Source organism: Ischnura elegans, chromosome 12 (genome assembly GCF_921293095.1).
Source record: "Ischnura elegans chromosome 12, ioIscEleg1.1, whole genome shotgun sequence".
Lineage (NCBI taxonomy): Eukaryota > Metazoa > Arthropoda > Insecta > Odonata > Coenagrionidae > Ischnura > Ischnura elegans.
In genome coordinates, this window is record NC_060257.1 from 64,311,905 (window position 1) to 64,327,825 (window position 15,921).

Sequence of the window (15,921 nt, forward strand, 5' to 3'; positions counted from 1 at the left end):
CATGGAAAAATAATCATGAACGATGAATATGAACGAGTAAGCATAGTATTTCATTAGCATTAAATTATTTTCATTCATGGGAGGTATTAAGAGAGATCGTTCACATGAAAGCAACTATATGCTAGAGTCACTATGGTTAACCATGATGCATTAATGACTGACATGTCAACATAAATATTACTCACTCAATTTGCTAAACGAAAGTTTTTCCAATGAATAGTTTGTGTTACCTTCAGCAACATGTTAAAGTGATCCAAAAACTGCTTTGTATTAAACCACAAAACTACACCTTTAATGGTGACCACTCATGGTGAGAAAGGAATGCATAAAATTAAATATAATTATTACATTGCGTATTGCTTTTACCTACGTCACCGAATTACCTGAACAGATTGAAAGAAAGAGTAATTAAAGGAATGGGAAATGCAGCTAAATAACATTATCCATGTTCAATTGAATTAAACTTTATTTAAAATTTAAAAATAAATAAATAAATACAAAATAATTACAAAGGAAGGACGAAGTTGTTGGTTGACAGACAAAACATATTTCTGAGAGCAAGAAGACGATGCAAAATCAAATGCAAAGAAGGCAAAATTGCTGGTTGGATGTGCAGAATTACATGAGGAAGAGTTGGGATATGGCTAATGAAAGGCAGGAGTCAAGCAGGATGGAAAATAGTCATGCAGGTGCAGAGGATCTCTTTCCAGTTACAAAAAGGGCACCATCACCAGGGGAAATGGTCCATGAGAAGGCATGGAAGCAGGCGGGAGTAATGGCATCTTAAATGACACAGACGCATCCAGCAGTCCGGGAGAGAGAAGCAGGAACAGGAAGCACACCAACGCCAAGATAGAGGAGGAATTCATAGAGGTGTATCTGAAAGCTTACAAAGAAGTTGGCATATAAGCATATGATGCATACAAACTCCACACAACAATACAGATGTAATTTGGCCCCTCAAATCATGCATTACAACTTCATATCAATATGCAAATACAATGGTCATTCACATGCTTTTATTTACAATCATTCATTTAAGGGAGCATTGCATGGATTAAATGTTATCATGCTGGGTTTCATAACTGCAAGACTTCATACAATGAAAAGTTGGCTATGCATTTGAAAGTTTGAGTTCCCACAACTAATATGCCAATTCTGCAGAAAACTGAAACATGCATCAAACTTAACATACATATATTTTGTTTTCATTATCCCTAAAATTGGCTGATTTTAATGAATGTACTTTCCTGAATACCCATTGGATTAGAATCATAAGCAAATAACTTTACAGATAACAAGATAATGGAGAATTTTAACAAGAAAGACGCTGGCAACACCTTTACCTAGGTGAAAGAACGCACATATTAGGGATAATGAGTAACCAAGTAATGAATCCAGTAAGAAATAACTTTTTTATTTTCCAGTATTTTAAAGTTATTGAAAAATAAAGACATGCCAGTCCTATAATTAAAAGCTATTAAGAGAAAATAGAGAAATCAGAAAATAAAAAAGATGTGTGACCATGACATGCATTATTCAAGAACCAATGAGAAAGTACCTTAAGCTTCATTGTCAATTCCTGTCAATACACACTTCAGTGAAATTTTAAATAAAACCAAATTAAAGGAAGTACTTCATACCTTAATGAATTTAATCTTTTAATGGGGGATAATAAAAAACTTCAATAACGGGCAAATGGAATGAGTGGAAACAGAAATGTGTTCATGAAGAACTGGAGGTATTCCCTCCAAAAGCAGTCTGCCACTGGTAGAGATATTATTTCATGCTGTAGATGTTTCATTTATCACTATTCCAAGCACATCATCAAACAACAAGATAAAGAACAATGGAATGTCCTAGAAATTAAAAGGAATGCTATGCTTATTGTAAGTTAGCTATTTGCAGAAATGTTATTCATCAAGAGGTGTATTAAAAATTTTGGAATGAACACTGATGCATTATGAACTCACAATAGGAATGATTATTGCCTCACGTTCACATTTAAGATTCTACTCATGTATTTGGCTGTTACTAAACTTGTTTCATCTTCAGCATAGTAATATATCATAACAAGTACCACACGCTTCCGCTTCGCCTCCTCCGTCTGAAGCTGTATACTTAAGATACGCCTCTTGAATTCCTCCTCCATCTGGATGGTCTTTCCAGCAGCCTTGGCGTTGGCTAGCTCCTGTTCCTTGATTGCGCATGCAATCTCTGCTTCTCTCTTCCGGATCCGCTGGATGGCATCCTCCTTTTCATTATAAGATGCCATGTGCTCCAGCCTAGCTTCCATCTCCTTCTCAATGGCCGCTTCCCTGGTAAATCGTGCCCTTTTCGAACTGGAAGAGGTCCCTGCACCTTGAATCCTCGGAGTGTATGCTTCCTCTACCGGTCTTTCGTCACAATCTGAGGAAACATCATAAAATACACCATTGATTAATGAAAAACATGAGATACTTAACATTCCTGGAAATGGTATCAAGAAACTCAACTTAAACTTGATTATATTTGATATCCAATAACAACTTCCATAAGTCGCAGGAAAATAAGAACATAATACTCAAAGGCTAGTACGATACAGTAAAATTTCTCTTTAAAGAAGTGTTATTCTTTCATGGAAAATCATGATACTGTACACCACTACTAATTTTTGGCTGGCAGATGTTATATGTGATACTTTTTTGATTGTTGTTAATCTCAGTGTGACACTATGGAATTCCCTTCATTAATGATAGGTACATAATCCTTATTTTCAATCAACTTGCCTGATATCTCAGAAACGTTGGGAGGAAGCAAACACTCCGAGGTCCCAACCCTACCCACCGTGGAAACGCTGGGGACCGGCAATGCATCGCAGTCTCCAGCATTCGGCGGTGAGTAGGAGATGGACGACATGGCAATTTCCATCTCTGGTGGCAAATCTTCCCTGCTAGTGGACGGCATAGGTCCGCCACCAGTCCTCATCCTCTCCTGCCTTTCATCAGCCAGCTCTTTCCTCTTTCTCATCTTCAGGTTATCCCAACTCTTCCTCAATTGCTTGGCGGTGCGCTATAATGGCGAGAAATTATCGCTAACATTGAGGTTTACGACACAAAATAAATTACTGGACAAACTAAAAATCAATATCCATCAATACAGCCACAATTTATGATGCTACGTTTATTAAAAAATTACTTACTTTAACAATTACAACTACTCCGCCACCATTGTGGAGTAGTTGTAATCATTACCGCTACCACGCCGATACCAAAAGCTCACAACAATAATTCCAATAGCATTCCATAACATGGAATTATTATTGTGAAGCTTTTGGTCTCGGCGTTGGAAAGTAACATTTATTTGTATTGCATGGCGTGAATCATATTTCATCTTGCATTGCTAATGAAGGGAAATACGTTACAAGTAAAATCTCTGACAGCGACTTAATCACAAAGGTTTTTTGCAATCTACTACCAAAATGCACTTAAGGATTCCAGCAAAGAATGGAAAACAAACTTCAAAGTTTTATCAACCGATTCTAAACCCCGAAGCCAATGAATGATCCAGGAACTTAAGTAGCGTTCAAAAAAGTCCTTCTTCTGAACAGAGTTATACGAGTTATGCAGAACCTTTCCTACAATCGCACAATACATTCATAACCATCATACTTCCAAAGTTACTTACCTTCCGCACAAATTCATTAGAATTAAATTCTTCCTGCACATCCAACCAGGCTTTCGCCTTCTTCGCATTTGATAATGCATCCGTCTTCTTGCTCTCCAAAACCTCCTGATGCTTAACTATGATGTCAACCAACAACTTCGTCTCTTCCCTTGTGAGCCGAACCATACGTCGGTCCTCCATATTTCTGTCTGTTTCTGTTTCGCGCAATGAACTGTGGGCAGCAAACGTCACACGAAACGTCAAGGACGCGTGACGTAGATATGAGAATTTCAGCGAGCAGCTCAACACTCACTACTTCGAAGAGGAAGAGATTGCTTTCGTTGTAGGAACGTTCTTGACTGCGAATAGTAGGTGGAGATACATCTCTAACTCTCCCCACTCCGGCGAAGAGTAAGAGAAAGAGATTCGTTTAAAAATACGGCCCTAAGTGTCCTATTATTATTATTGGCCGGTTTGAAAAAATATACCACTTCAAATTGAAGTAGGGCCACCCACATTGCTAAAAATGTTGAATTCTTCCACTTTCATAGGGACCATGAAGAAGGGATGAATGATTTTAGGGGCCATACTTTTACTCGAATCGTATTCAGGATAGCGTTCACTCGGCGTTCCATTGGTGGAGGCGAACACTTCGGAGCCAATGGGACGTGCCGAATAGGATGTGGAGTAGGTGGGGGAGGGGTTGAAATGGAGATTTCAGTGACGTGGCTTAAAGAGGACATCGGGTTGAACCAAATCACATTCTATTGGCGAGTTCGGTTGGGGAGAATTGAAATATCCCGGCGGAGGAAGCGAGCGGAAAAACGGCCGAAATTACTTTTTATGATGATCTCTCCTCATGGAAGAGAACTCGAGAGTGGAAGGAAGAATTTACGTCCGTGCTAGTGAGAGAGGCGGTGGTTTTCATGCCAGAAGTATAGCCAAAGCTATTCGGTTCGCGGATTCAACCTCACCGCGAAATTGACTGCTTTTTTTTGATAGTGGGAGGCTAAAGGTGCCGTGCAGAAAAATTCACCTGCTACCAGAATCACGCTTCGCGCGTTGGTATTCCCGAATACTTCGTGTTACTCGATCAATGATCGTGGTGTGTAGTTAGTATCCGTCAAGGCTTATCAACTCCAAATCAATTTACTATTCTTGAGGAAAATAACAAAAAAATTAAGGGAATATTTCCGCGATTTCTGAGTCATGAACAGAAATGTTATTACAAATTACCAAATTATAAGACTTGGTGCTTTCCTGGCAAACGATGTGGATGAATGTTTCGCGGGAGTCCCACCGGGTTAGCTGTTCTAAATGAACCGACCTCAAAAAAGTTTTTTTCTGAGCTAGGAAGTTGAAACTACGCATACATATTCTCAAATAAATCGTGCATAATTTTTCAGATTTTTTTTTCATGAGCCTTCACGTTAACAATATATTTCAGGTCAAAGTTGAACAAATTTAGTGAAAAACGACCACCCTCGTTTTTTTCTGAAAAATTCGCCAACTTTATCCTCGTGCAGTGGTTTCATGAATAGTTTAAATGACAAAGCTGTTATACCAGCTTAATTAACACTTCTTTCTCTTCCATTAGGAGGGTTTTTAAAGGCATTGTTTCATCATTAACCATATATTATTGACAAAATGGTGGAGCCTGTTTTCAGCCAATTTTTTACATAAACGCGGAGAAAAAGTAGATACATCCGCGGACTTCCATCAGGTGACTGATACCACGTCGTTCTATGAAGCTTTTACATTGTGAATCTAAAAAATGTCTTGCACCAACTTGCAACCCCGAATTTTGCATTGTTTTTTCGAGTGAATCAAAAGAACACAAAGACTTTATAACAAAAATAATAAATAAGCATTAATTGAAATGCAGTAAAAATGGAATATCAATGTTACTTCCACAAAGTGGATGCTTTTACAGTTGGCTATATGAAACTAACCAACATAAAATTTTTTAAATTTTATTGGAGATTATGTATGCGAAGTTTCAACTTCCTTGCTAAAAAAAAAGTTTTTGAGATTTTTGCCAGCTTTTTTCGATTCTAGCCCACTGTGCGTCGGCTCCAATAGAACAGCTAAACTGGTGGGAATCCCGCGAAAAATTCATCAATAAATTACCAAATTATCTACACCTTTTGTTTCCTATGTGGCCTAATCCATTTCCACCCAGCAAAATTTCTGCTTGCGATTGTTATGATACATTTTTGTTTACAACTCAAAAATCGCGGAAATATTCCATTAAAGTTTCTGTTATTTTCCTCACGTATAGCAAATTATTTTGGAGTAAATGTGACTTGACGGGTATTAAACTACACACCGCGATCATTGATCGAGTTACGCAAAGTATTCGGGATCGTATTTAGGCACGTTGTTCCTATAGTAGTCTCTAGAAATCCAGTGAAATATTTCGGTGATACATCAATTTTTTTTCGGAATGACCCGTAGATAAACAACAAGACCGTGTGGTAACGAGGTCAGAAGCTGATGTTGTTCAATATCTACGAAAGACCTTGATAGAAAGTATTCTGGGAAAGCATATTTTTGGACGAAGGAAAATTTAAACAATCTATACAATGCCTTTTTCTTTTATGATGGAAAATAATTGTTTTCAAACTTCGTGGGGGGGGGGGGGGGGGGGTCCGGACCCTCCGGACCACCTCTGGCTTCACCACTGAAGCTACGGTGAACGTATTTGGGTTTGAAAACCCAATCTATTATCTTGTAATTAGAGTCATCAACATCCTTACGACTTCTACGCTATAAACTTGTTATTGACTTTATATCCTCAAAATGCTTCTTCAAGGTAAGGTGATGAATTCTTAAAAGTAGCCATAGTTATAGAAATTGAACAGATAAGGAAATAGAAAGCGCGAGTCTTTCGTAAATTGAATCTTATTCCTGAAAATTGTGATATTTAGGCAAATGTGGCTGATAGTTATTGTCCAAGGTATCCCGGTCCTAGAACTTGAAGGGAACAGTGAATCAAAATAAAAGTTGATTGCAAAGTTGGATACTGTGAGGGTAAATTACAGGGGATATCGATTGTGAGGGTATATCCGGGTAAACACTACAGTATTTAGTTTTCTTCAAACCGGTGCTTCTTTCCATTCATAAGTGATATTTTTGTTCGTCAATTTTTTCATGCTACTCGAAAGATAAGTGACAGTATTTAGGTTTAAAATCTATGTATTGTTGGACATCCGATTGTAAGCTTCGTGTAGGACTGTTGTACTACTGAGGGAGTGAATTTCTTACTTCAAGTATAGCCCAAGCTATTTCGTTCGTATTCATAGATTCCTTTCCACCTCAAAATCGGCTGTTTTTTTTCTTTGTGCGATTCTGAAGGAGTCGTACAGAAAAATTCACCTGCTACTAGAATCTCGCCTTGCGCGTTGGTATTTTCGGTAAATGCATGTGTAGTTCACGTGCAGAAAATACCATTATTTCCATAGTATTTGCTGGAGCGAAGTTATCGAATTTCAAAGGAAGGGTTTCTATGTATGTTCAATAATGAACTAGAAAAATCATTGAGAATTCTTTAAATATAAAAATATTTTTACAGTTGCATGGTGCACACTCTTGAATTCTTCTATTATGGTAAAGATAAAGAATCCTTAAAAGTACTCCCAGTCGTAGGAAGAGATCGGCGGGAGAAAAGACTTCTAAAAACCTTAAGCAGAAGGTGGGACAACTTAAGTTGGCCACATAATAAGGCATAATGGCCTGATGAAAACAATCGTTGAAGGACAGGTGGAAGGTAAGGAGGGCAAAAGACGGCCTCGAATGAGTTACAAAGGACAGGTTATAAAGAATGTAAAAGAGAAGAAACACGTCGCGATGAAAAGGTTAGCGGATAGGAGAGAGGAATGGAGAGCTGCGTCAAATCAATCTTAGAATTGTTGATTAATGATGATGATGAAATAGAAAGCACCATTTGCTCGAAAATTATAATTTTTATATGAAAATTGAGATATTTAGGCAAAAATGGCTGATAGCTCTCGTCAAACTGCCTCTAATATTGAACTTTATTTCTTTTTAATTAATAGGATGCTCATTCATCAATTATATCTTATGGTGGAGAGCAAGTGTGACATTGTCAGCCGCAAAAATATTTTCGTTGTTTAGGAAACCCAATCATAGTAGGTTCCTTAATATGCCTTATTGCTGCTGATCGAGGCGGTTGTTTCCTTCCCTTAGCTATGGAAAAACTATTTTTCTTATATTTCAACCCACCGAGAATTCTACTGTTTTGTATAGCTTATCCATGGCATAGATGTTCGCATACCTTTAATTGTTAAATGCTATGAAACCCCCCTTAAAGGCCATATAATACTGCTTTCAGTGGTGTGGAAGTGAAAAAAATAATATGCATATTTTGGCTTTAATTATGTAGGCACAGAATGATAATCATGATTAGAAAAAAATAGTTTGATGATATTTAGGGTAAAGATTAAGTTTTTATTGTGACTTCATTACGAAGCTCACTTTATTACCATGAATGAAATGGTAGTTTGGTTCCCTTCAAATGAATTATCAGAGTTTATACCCATCTTATAGATTAACGTGTTTTTCAACCCTGAGACTACCGATTTCAATGTCTTTGATTTTTTCGCAATTTTCCTTTGTTCTGTGGCATCCACATCCTTCCATCTATGTATACTTGGTGGTGAGCTACCTGCCTTAAAAAGATTCACATTAATTGAGAACAGATATCTACTATATCAATTTTCTTTTGCCTTTTCCTTGAGTGCCTGCCTTTTTTTTTCTAGGAATGGCTCCATCTTGCCATCTACTCATACAATTTTAATTTAAAAAATGATCAACGCTGAGAGATATTTAATTAATTTCATATAGTAGTAGTAGTATTTTTCGTAGAAAATGCAGTTTTAAAGTGTAAAATTCAATACTATCAATGTATCGTGATGGACCTGCTTTATTTAATTGTATCCACAGGGAAAAATGCATATCGTTTCCCGTTGTGAGAAAATCATGACTCTAAATAAATTGTGGAATTTTCCGTACTACAAAATTAATCCTTATATCAGATGGAAATCCATAAAAACTTATTTATTTAAGAAAATAAAGATACGCTACCCAAATGTTTTAGTATTTCTCCAAAAATATATTACCTAATTACTCTTACTGTACTTTCTTCTAGTACTCTTTGAAAAAAGATGTTTTTCTGTAATCAAATTTTTTAATTTATCCATATTCCGACGTATTTATCTTTTTCACCACCTATTTATCCATTCCTTCTTCACACTGCTCCTCCGCACCGTGGAAGCAAATTCGCTTGATAGGACGTACGTCTCGCATGACAATCAATGACAGAACAAGCAGAACGAAAAGTGAAAGCACAAATCACGCAGGAGAGAACAGCGAGTGCTTTTTTTATGTAAACCATATTAATGAAACGTGTCTGAAATAATGAACGTCCACGACGCAAGAAAGGGAATGCCACGCTTCAAAGAGCTTTGACGGTAAAATGTCACCGTGGGGGACATCGGACCTCGGAGTAACTTGAGACGTTCTCCATTATGTGTGAGTAGCACGTGTGTAGTTTTTGGGATAGAGGATTATAGTCAAACAAAGAGATTCAGAGCAAAATATGACTTGATGCCGTTGACGAAAGGACGTACATTTATAATACAAATGTCACGTATGCCGCACTATTAGTGATATGAATACCATTTCGCATGACCAATTAAAACAAATAATATGTTTGCTTTCATCAATACATATTAATGGTTTTTACTGTATATCTGGTTAATTAAAGTTGAAAAATGTAGATATTTTTTGTAGTGCGTGATTTCAATCGTACATTCTCTTTCATATCGGAATAAATAGGAATACCAATAACTAATTTACAGAATTAATACGAGAAAATTTTTTTTTACTCAATCCAGAAAATATAAACCTTCCTATGGTGGCATTTAATGCAGATTATAGTTTTGTGCGTTGACAACTCATTAGACCATTATTATTTTTGGTAAATCAAGTCTCTCAGCTGTAACTAATTAGTCCGATTTTTTGATGGATACATATTTCAATCAGACCCATACAGCTCTCGTGTCTCCCATGATAGAGTGAAAGTATTCATTTTTTCCGTTCAAATATGTTGAAAATAATTACTGCTAATATAATTGGCCATAAGCTGCTGAAATCAACGTTGACCTCTTATTAAATTTGATTTTTCGTCCCCTGAGGTGAATTCAACGCCCAATCAGTAAATATCAAACGTCTCTTTAATTTTATTGCGAGTGCACTCAAAACATCAGATTAAATAACACCTCATAATTTTAATACGTAAGAGAAATATTGATTTTATTGATGAATACTCCGCACTTACCCATCAGGGCCCTGCTAACTCTCTTATATGATAGGTTGATCATTGACTATCTTTTATCTATAATTTTAGGCGATGATGATGCAATGTATTATGAATAATTATGCATAGAGTGAATTTGAAAAATCAAGTCACCATGTGCTACATTACACAAGTGCTAAGAGGAAAGACAGTCGTACAATATTTGCCATAACGATTTTGTATTCTTAGCTTAAGAAAGGAGATCAGTGCCAAGAAAAAAAAGTATGAAAAAATTCTTATTCTATACTATTTAATAATAAACAGTGGCGGATCTTTGGGGGGGGGGGGGCGGCTAAGGGGGCTAGAGCCCCCCCTTAGGTATCTAATTTATACGAGATAGAATGGTAGTTTTTTTCGGACCTCCGCTACTTCTGGAATTTACAACCCCACTTAGCCCCTCCTTGTCCCTATCCTGGATCAGCCACTGATAATATATATAATATTTAATAAGTTATTTGATATTTGTTGATTCTTTCTTTAATCTTTTTAACTATGTATATCAATATAATAACATTTCTTAGTTTTGATAGCTGTATAAAAATGCAATCTTAGGATGTATTGACATCAGAATTTTATTTCTTCTTCCTTTAGTGCATTTACGGCTTTAGCATGTTTTACGTACGACGAGTCGTGACAAGGGAAAAAGTAACCCGAAAAATTTAGTGCCACCGCTATCTGTCAATGAGAAAATAGGTTTCCTATCTGATGGCGCATTACTCTTCGGTGGAATTCACCATAAGGGAATTTCAAACAGGCCGCGTGATCTTCTTCTAGCCTCACTAGTCAAAGACGAAATGCACGGAGCTTGACGCAAGTTCTAGTTATGGTTGCATTCCCTACGATGTCTGGAGAGTATTGCCTTAATTGCTTCGATTAGGACGGACGAATAGAAATAAAATAATAAAGACTAAAGGAAAGAGATGATTAATAGTAAAAAAGAGGAAAATATTACGAAAAAATAAGGGGGAGAAGATAACAGGGGAAAAATCTTGAACCTAATCATCGAAGAGTCAATGGATAAAATGATCCATAGCCTCTCCCTCCTTTTTAGTGCTACAGATACATGAAAGTAGGTATATGCAAGTTCTAGATTTGGTTGAATTCCTTATGATGCCTGTAGAGTATTGCCTTCTCCGCTTTGGAAAGGACGGACGAAGACCGCTGAAGAAGGGACCTTGAGTGAATATTTGTACGTAGCTCTACCGCAAGAGGAGAGTATTGGTATTGAGAATTAAGATAAAATGAAAAATGTTTGAGGAATGAGATTATTGAGATTAAAAAAGAGGAAAATATTAAAAATAATAAATATCAGTAGAAGAAAATAGCGAAAAAAATTTAGCCCAAAGTTATTTCTTTCCAATCACATGTGAAAATAAAATGGTATGTACGTCGTTTCGCTTCATTTTTTTTTAAACAAAATAAAGGATATTTTTCGGGTGTACCCCGCGTATTTGTTCGTTTATTGCCCGATGATCAGCAACAGCTACAATGACCTGAGAGAGCTTCAAAAAAATAAGGGGTATTCTGTCACTGATTAGGACTCGGTCCTCTTCAAGTTGAGTCTTGGAGTCGAGAGAAAAGTATATCGGAGGCAAGGCGGCAGAAATGTATTCTAGGGAGCATCGAGGGCGTTGACGGAAATGAAAAGATTTGCTGCGCATGATGTATAAGGTTCTGAAGAAAAGGATAGAGGGTGAGGCGAGAGTTTTTGGAGTTTGTGGCTTGCGGACCGAACAAGGAAAAAAGCACCGGTCTTCTATCATGAGGACGTCACTCAACCCCGGTTGTGTGGCCAAGGGGGGGGAAGAAAAGAGGGAAGATATTTTTTTATTTACGAAAAAGGGAAAATAATACCGTAAGATAATGGGTTACTCGTGTCCATCAGGGGAATCAAGGGAACTGCATAGTAGGGCGGATCGGAAAAATCGATTTTTTTCAAATCAATCTCACCAAATGAAAAAAAAGTTGAGGGACTAATCAAAAATAAGGCCTGAAAATTTTGAGACCTCTTAGTGAACCCCTGACCCTCACTCAAATGCGATTTAAGGGGGGAGGGTCAAAATTCTAAAAATATAATATTTTATGGCCATTCCCAATAGATTTTGCCGAATTATTCTCGTACAGGTCAAACATTTCTTGCATTATGAGGTACCTGACACACTTTAGCCACAAAATGCCAAATTTGAGTCCGCGTCCGAGAAGAAATATTCCAACGCCCACGCAGCGTCGCGGATAAAAGAGCGGCAGGCCGCTCTCGTCCCCTCCCCGCTCGCTTCTCCCCCTCCCACGCCTCGAATACAGCAAAATTCATCCCCACGTGTGCTTCTAAGAGGGCGTTCATCTTTGATAATATGTGTCAGAAGAGGGTAAAGAAGGATGCGTAGTGAGACGACTTGTCCCTTATTTGGCAGTGCATGGAGGAGGCTCAATTCCATTCCGTAAAAGGCTGACTCCATTTCCTACTTAGGTCTCATTTTAATCGGTTTTCAAAAATGTCCGCGGCTGCTAGTGATGAGTGCAATGCGATCCAATTTTTCCCCTATATTTTGTAATCTAATGTTTGTCGTTGGATGGAATAGCATTGAAAAGAAATGAATTTGATAGATTACATCATCATATATATAAATTTCGGTTAACACCCCTAGTCATACCTAATTTCCCCGTGAAACTCGGATCAATTTGTCCTTCAGCGACGCGAGTGGCGACTTTTGTAAACTCATTCAAATGCGCGGAGGATGACAACACATTTAAAGGCCGACTTCAGGATCCTCTTTCGTAATATTCGTGAGGGTAACTTTGGCCGACTATCAAAAAAGGGATTTAATGTTTGCAAACTTATATAATCTGAGGTTTCAGGGGAGATGGAGTGGAAACGGAACATAATGAAGAAGCAGGAGCAATTTCCACAATTTTAAATTTTATTGGTACTACCGGTTTCGCTTTACAGCATCATTAGGTGCAAAATATCAATGTGTGGAACGTCTTAAATAGGAAAGGCAGGATGGTGTTACCGTCTTACCACCCCCATTCTGCCTTTCCTATTTAAGACGTTGCACACTTAGATATTTTGTATCTGAGGATGCTGTAAAGCGAAACCGGTACTACCAATAAAATTTAAAATTGTGGAAATTGCTCCTGCTTCTTCATTATTTGCAAACCTTTTTTGCACTCAACATATTGTCATGGGGAATGTTGTTACCATTAGGTGGCAGCACTAACTAGCGAATCCTACAGTTCTCAAGGTTACAAAATATGGAAAAAGTATGGGAGAGTAATGTAAAATTTCTTCTTGGGGTAACATTGATCTATCAGTAAAAAAATGCAGCATAACCATGAGATATCATACATGGGACAAAGTAGAGCCAGGTTGGGGAATCAATGGCCCAACTGAAAATTGCAATTAAAAAGGAATTTATGTGAAAATGCTGGATCCGTAATTTGAGTATCATATTGCTTCAACCCTAGTAGTTAATGCGGAAAAATATTAAACATCGTTCAAATTACAAGTTACCGATTATTATATACTTATTTTGTACGCACAATTAATAAAGGTAGCTAAGGTAACCCATCTCATTATACTTATATATTTTGGAATGGATTATAGAGGGGAAACTGCATTCAAAGATTAACTGAATGTTATCGTCGTCTGGTGGATGAATTATTTCTCCGTGAAGTTTGAGTGAAAATAAAACGAGGTGATTCTATCTATCCGTATATAGCAGATTTTTATGTTCGAGGCTTAATGAATACATCCAGTAGCGTGTACAAATTGCATTTCTGGGGGCCGGAAAATATCATTGTGAGGCTAGGGTCAGACATTTTTAATATAGAAACTCCATGATATTATTAATTTAGACTAAATGTGAAGTTACGAGTGTACGAGTACGAAGTTACGTTTTATAAAAATTATTGAAGGGATGTATACTATAATAGATGAATGGGAACTACGTAATACAATAGGACTTATTTGTGAATGCTTGACGATTTTAATAATAAATTGTTTAACCATTTCGGTTTCCCCTATTCCCCCTTAATTACGCTCTTGATTGCATCTTTTTAGCACAGAGTTCGAAGAAACGCTACCATGACTGGTGTAATTTGAATTGCTGAAGTTCAGGCCTATAAAGTGGTGAGGGGCAAGAGTCCGCATGGGACAAGATTCCTTTTCCGAATTATTTCTCTAAATGCCGGGATGACGCTACTTGTAGTGTATTATTTTCATTTACGTGACCGAATGTAGCAGAGAAATGCTTTCAGTGGAAGACAGCGACCGGCAGAACGTGAGTTTTTTGTATTTTTCATTTTTACGCGAATCTAAATTGTAGGACCGCGTAATTCTTATCTGTGCTTTGGATGTTTATTTAACTACTATGTTTGTCTAGCAATCCTTTATATGCATTATTTGCCTAAAAAATTCATGCGGTTAGTTGGTTCGCAGCTCATTCGAATACATTAGAATAGGGCGGATGGCAAAAGTGTTTTTTTAATAAATTTAGTCTACTGAAAAAAGTTGTGGAACTGATAAAATATGAGATCTAAAAAAATTGAGATCCATAGGTGAACCGCTGACCCTTACTAATCGGGCATTTATGGGGGAAGGGTTACAAATGGACCAATTTAATATTTCTTTGTCATTCGCTATAGATTTTTCCGAGTTGCTATCCTTCATGGCAATAGTTTCGTGCATTTTAACGTATCTGTCACCGCCAAAAATATTTCTTATTTTACTGCTCGTCTGCGAGGAAAATATCTAAGCTCACGCGGCTTGGCGGGTAGAGGAGCTGCAGGTCGCTGCCACAGTTTACAATGTGCAACCCCACATTCGTGGAAGGCATGTAGACTAGGATAAAATCGGTTACAAGGGGTGGTTTCAAAGAATTTTTGCCGCGTGCAAACATGATTTTTTAATCTCTTTAAACACCCAATACCTCGTTATATTACAGGCAGTGTTTCTTGGGAGTACTTTCTACTTCACATTGGTGCTATTTCGAAGGTTTTAAGTTTGTCTATCGTTAAGTTAAGTTGTCTATCGTCAGCTTTACATTTGAGAGAGGGTTCACCATAATATGGTGTAGTTATTCAGGAATGCGCTCTGAAATATTAAAATTAACGTGAACCAAAGCTTAATTCCTTATTCTGTTTAACTAAAATAGGGCGAGCTCACTGTTACGTAAGGCAGCATGTGCATTTTCTACTTAATTACTATGCAAATTCTCAACAGTGTGCAATTCTTAAGGTCATCGATGCTGTCAATACAGGGTGCATCCCCGATGAAGCTGTTATTGGTATAGATACGTACGAATGCCTGGAAAACCACCTCTTTCAATTAAATATTTTTTGCATCAACTTAACCTATGGCGATCTATTATTACCATTTATTCCTTATCTAAAATGGTGCACTAATTTTCTGTACAGTTGTTACGGATGCTCGTTGAAAAATGAAAATAAATGCGTATCAAAGCTGAATTCCTTCTCGATTTCACTGCTATGGAGAGAACTCGCTGTTACGTAGCGTAGCAAGAGATATACCTGCTTTTCTCCTTACTTACCATGCAAACACTGTACAATGTGCAGCGGCCCACATTCACCGAGGTCATCGATGCTATTGGCGAATATGAACGGATGCTTGGAGGACCATTTCTTTCAATTAGAACCGCCCGCGAATAGCATCGCAAGATGACACAATGTGTAGAATTCAGAGAGGAAATTGTACTTAGCCTATGACGAAAACAGTTACAAAATGGTAGAAGTATTTCCAAGAATTTTCGCCACGTCTTAACGTGATTTTAAAATCGCCTAAACTTCCCAAAAGCTCTTTTAATTACAGCCAGTGCCTCTATGGTGTACTTTTTATTGAACACATACATGATTATATAGTGCCTTTTCGAAGGATTTTA

At 37.3% G+C, this 15,921-nt stretch overlaps 2 protein-coding genes across 2 annotated transcripts in view; one reads left to right on the forward strand and one right to left on the reverse strand.

The window, feature by feature from the left end:
* LOC124168911 (lachesin-like) overlaps positions 1 to 15,921 on the forward strand; it is a 1,190,944-nt gene that overhangs the window by 202,002 nt on the left and 973,021 nt on the right. The window lies entirely within an intron of this gene.
* On the reverse strand, positions 726 to 4,085 carry LOC124168913 (myb/SANT-like DNA-binding domain-containing protein 3). Its single transcript, XM_046547302.1, has 4 exons — positions 3,667 to 4,085; positions 2,769 to 3,051; positions 2,081 to 2,409; positions 726 to 886 (listed from the first exon to the last, which is right to left on the reverse strand). Exons 1-4 carry the CDS (start codon positions 3,844 to 3,846, stop codon positions 866 to 868), a joined length of 813 nt encoding a protein of 270 aa, XP_046403258.1. The 5' UTR covers positions 3,847 to 4,085; the 3' UTR covers positions 726 to 865.

What these genes read in the sequence shown, in the direction of transcription:
- LOC124168913 (XM_046547302.1), bottom strand. Translation starts at nt 3,846, where the DNA reads ATGGAGGACCGACGTATGGTTCGGCTCACAAGGGAAGAGACGAAGTTG. An exon ending in CTAATGAATTTGTGCGGAAG is followed by an intron (nt 3,052 to 3,666) that starts GTAAGTAACTTT and finishes TCGCCATTATAG; the next exon opens with CGCACCGCCAAGCAATTGAG. An exon ending in CAACGTTTCTGAGATATCAG is followed by an intron (nt 2,410 to 2,768) that starts GCAAGTTGATTG and finishes ATGTTTCCTCAG; the next exon opens with ATTGTGACGAAAGACCGGTA.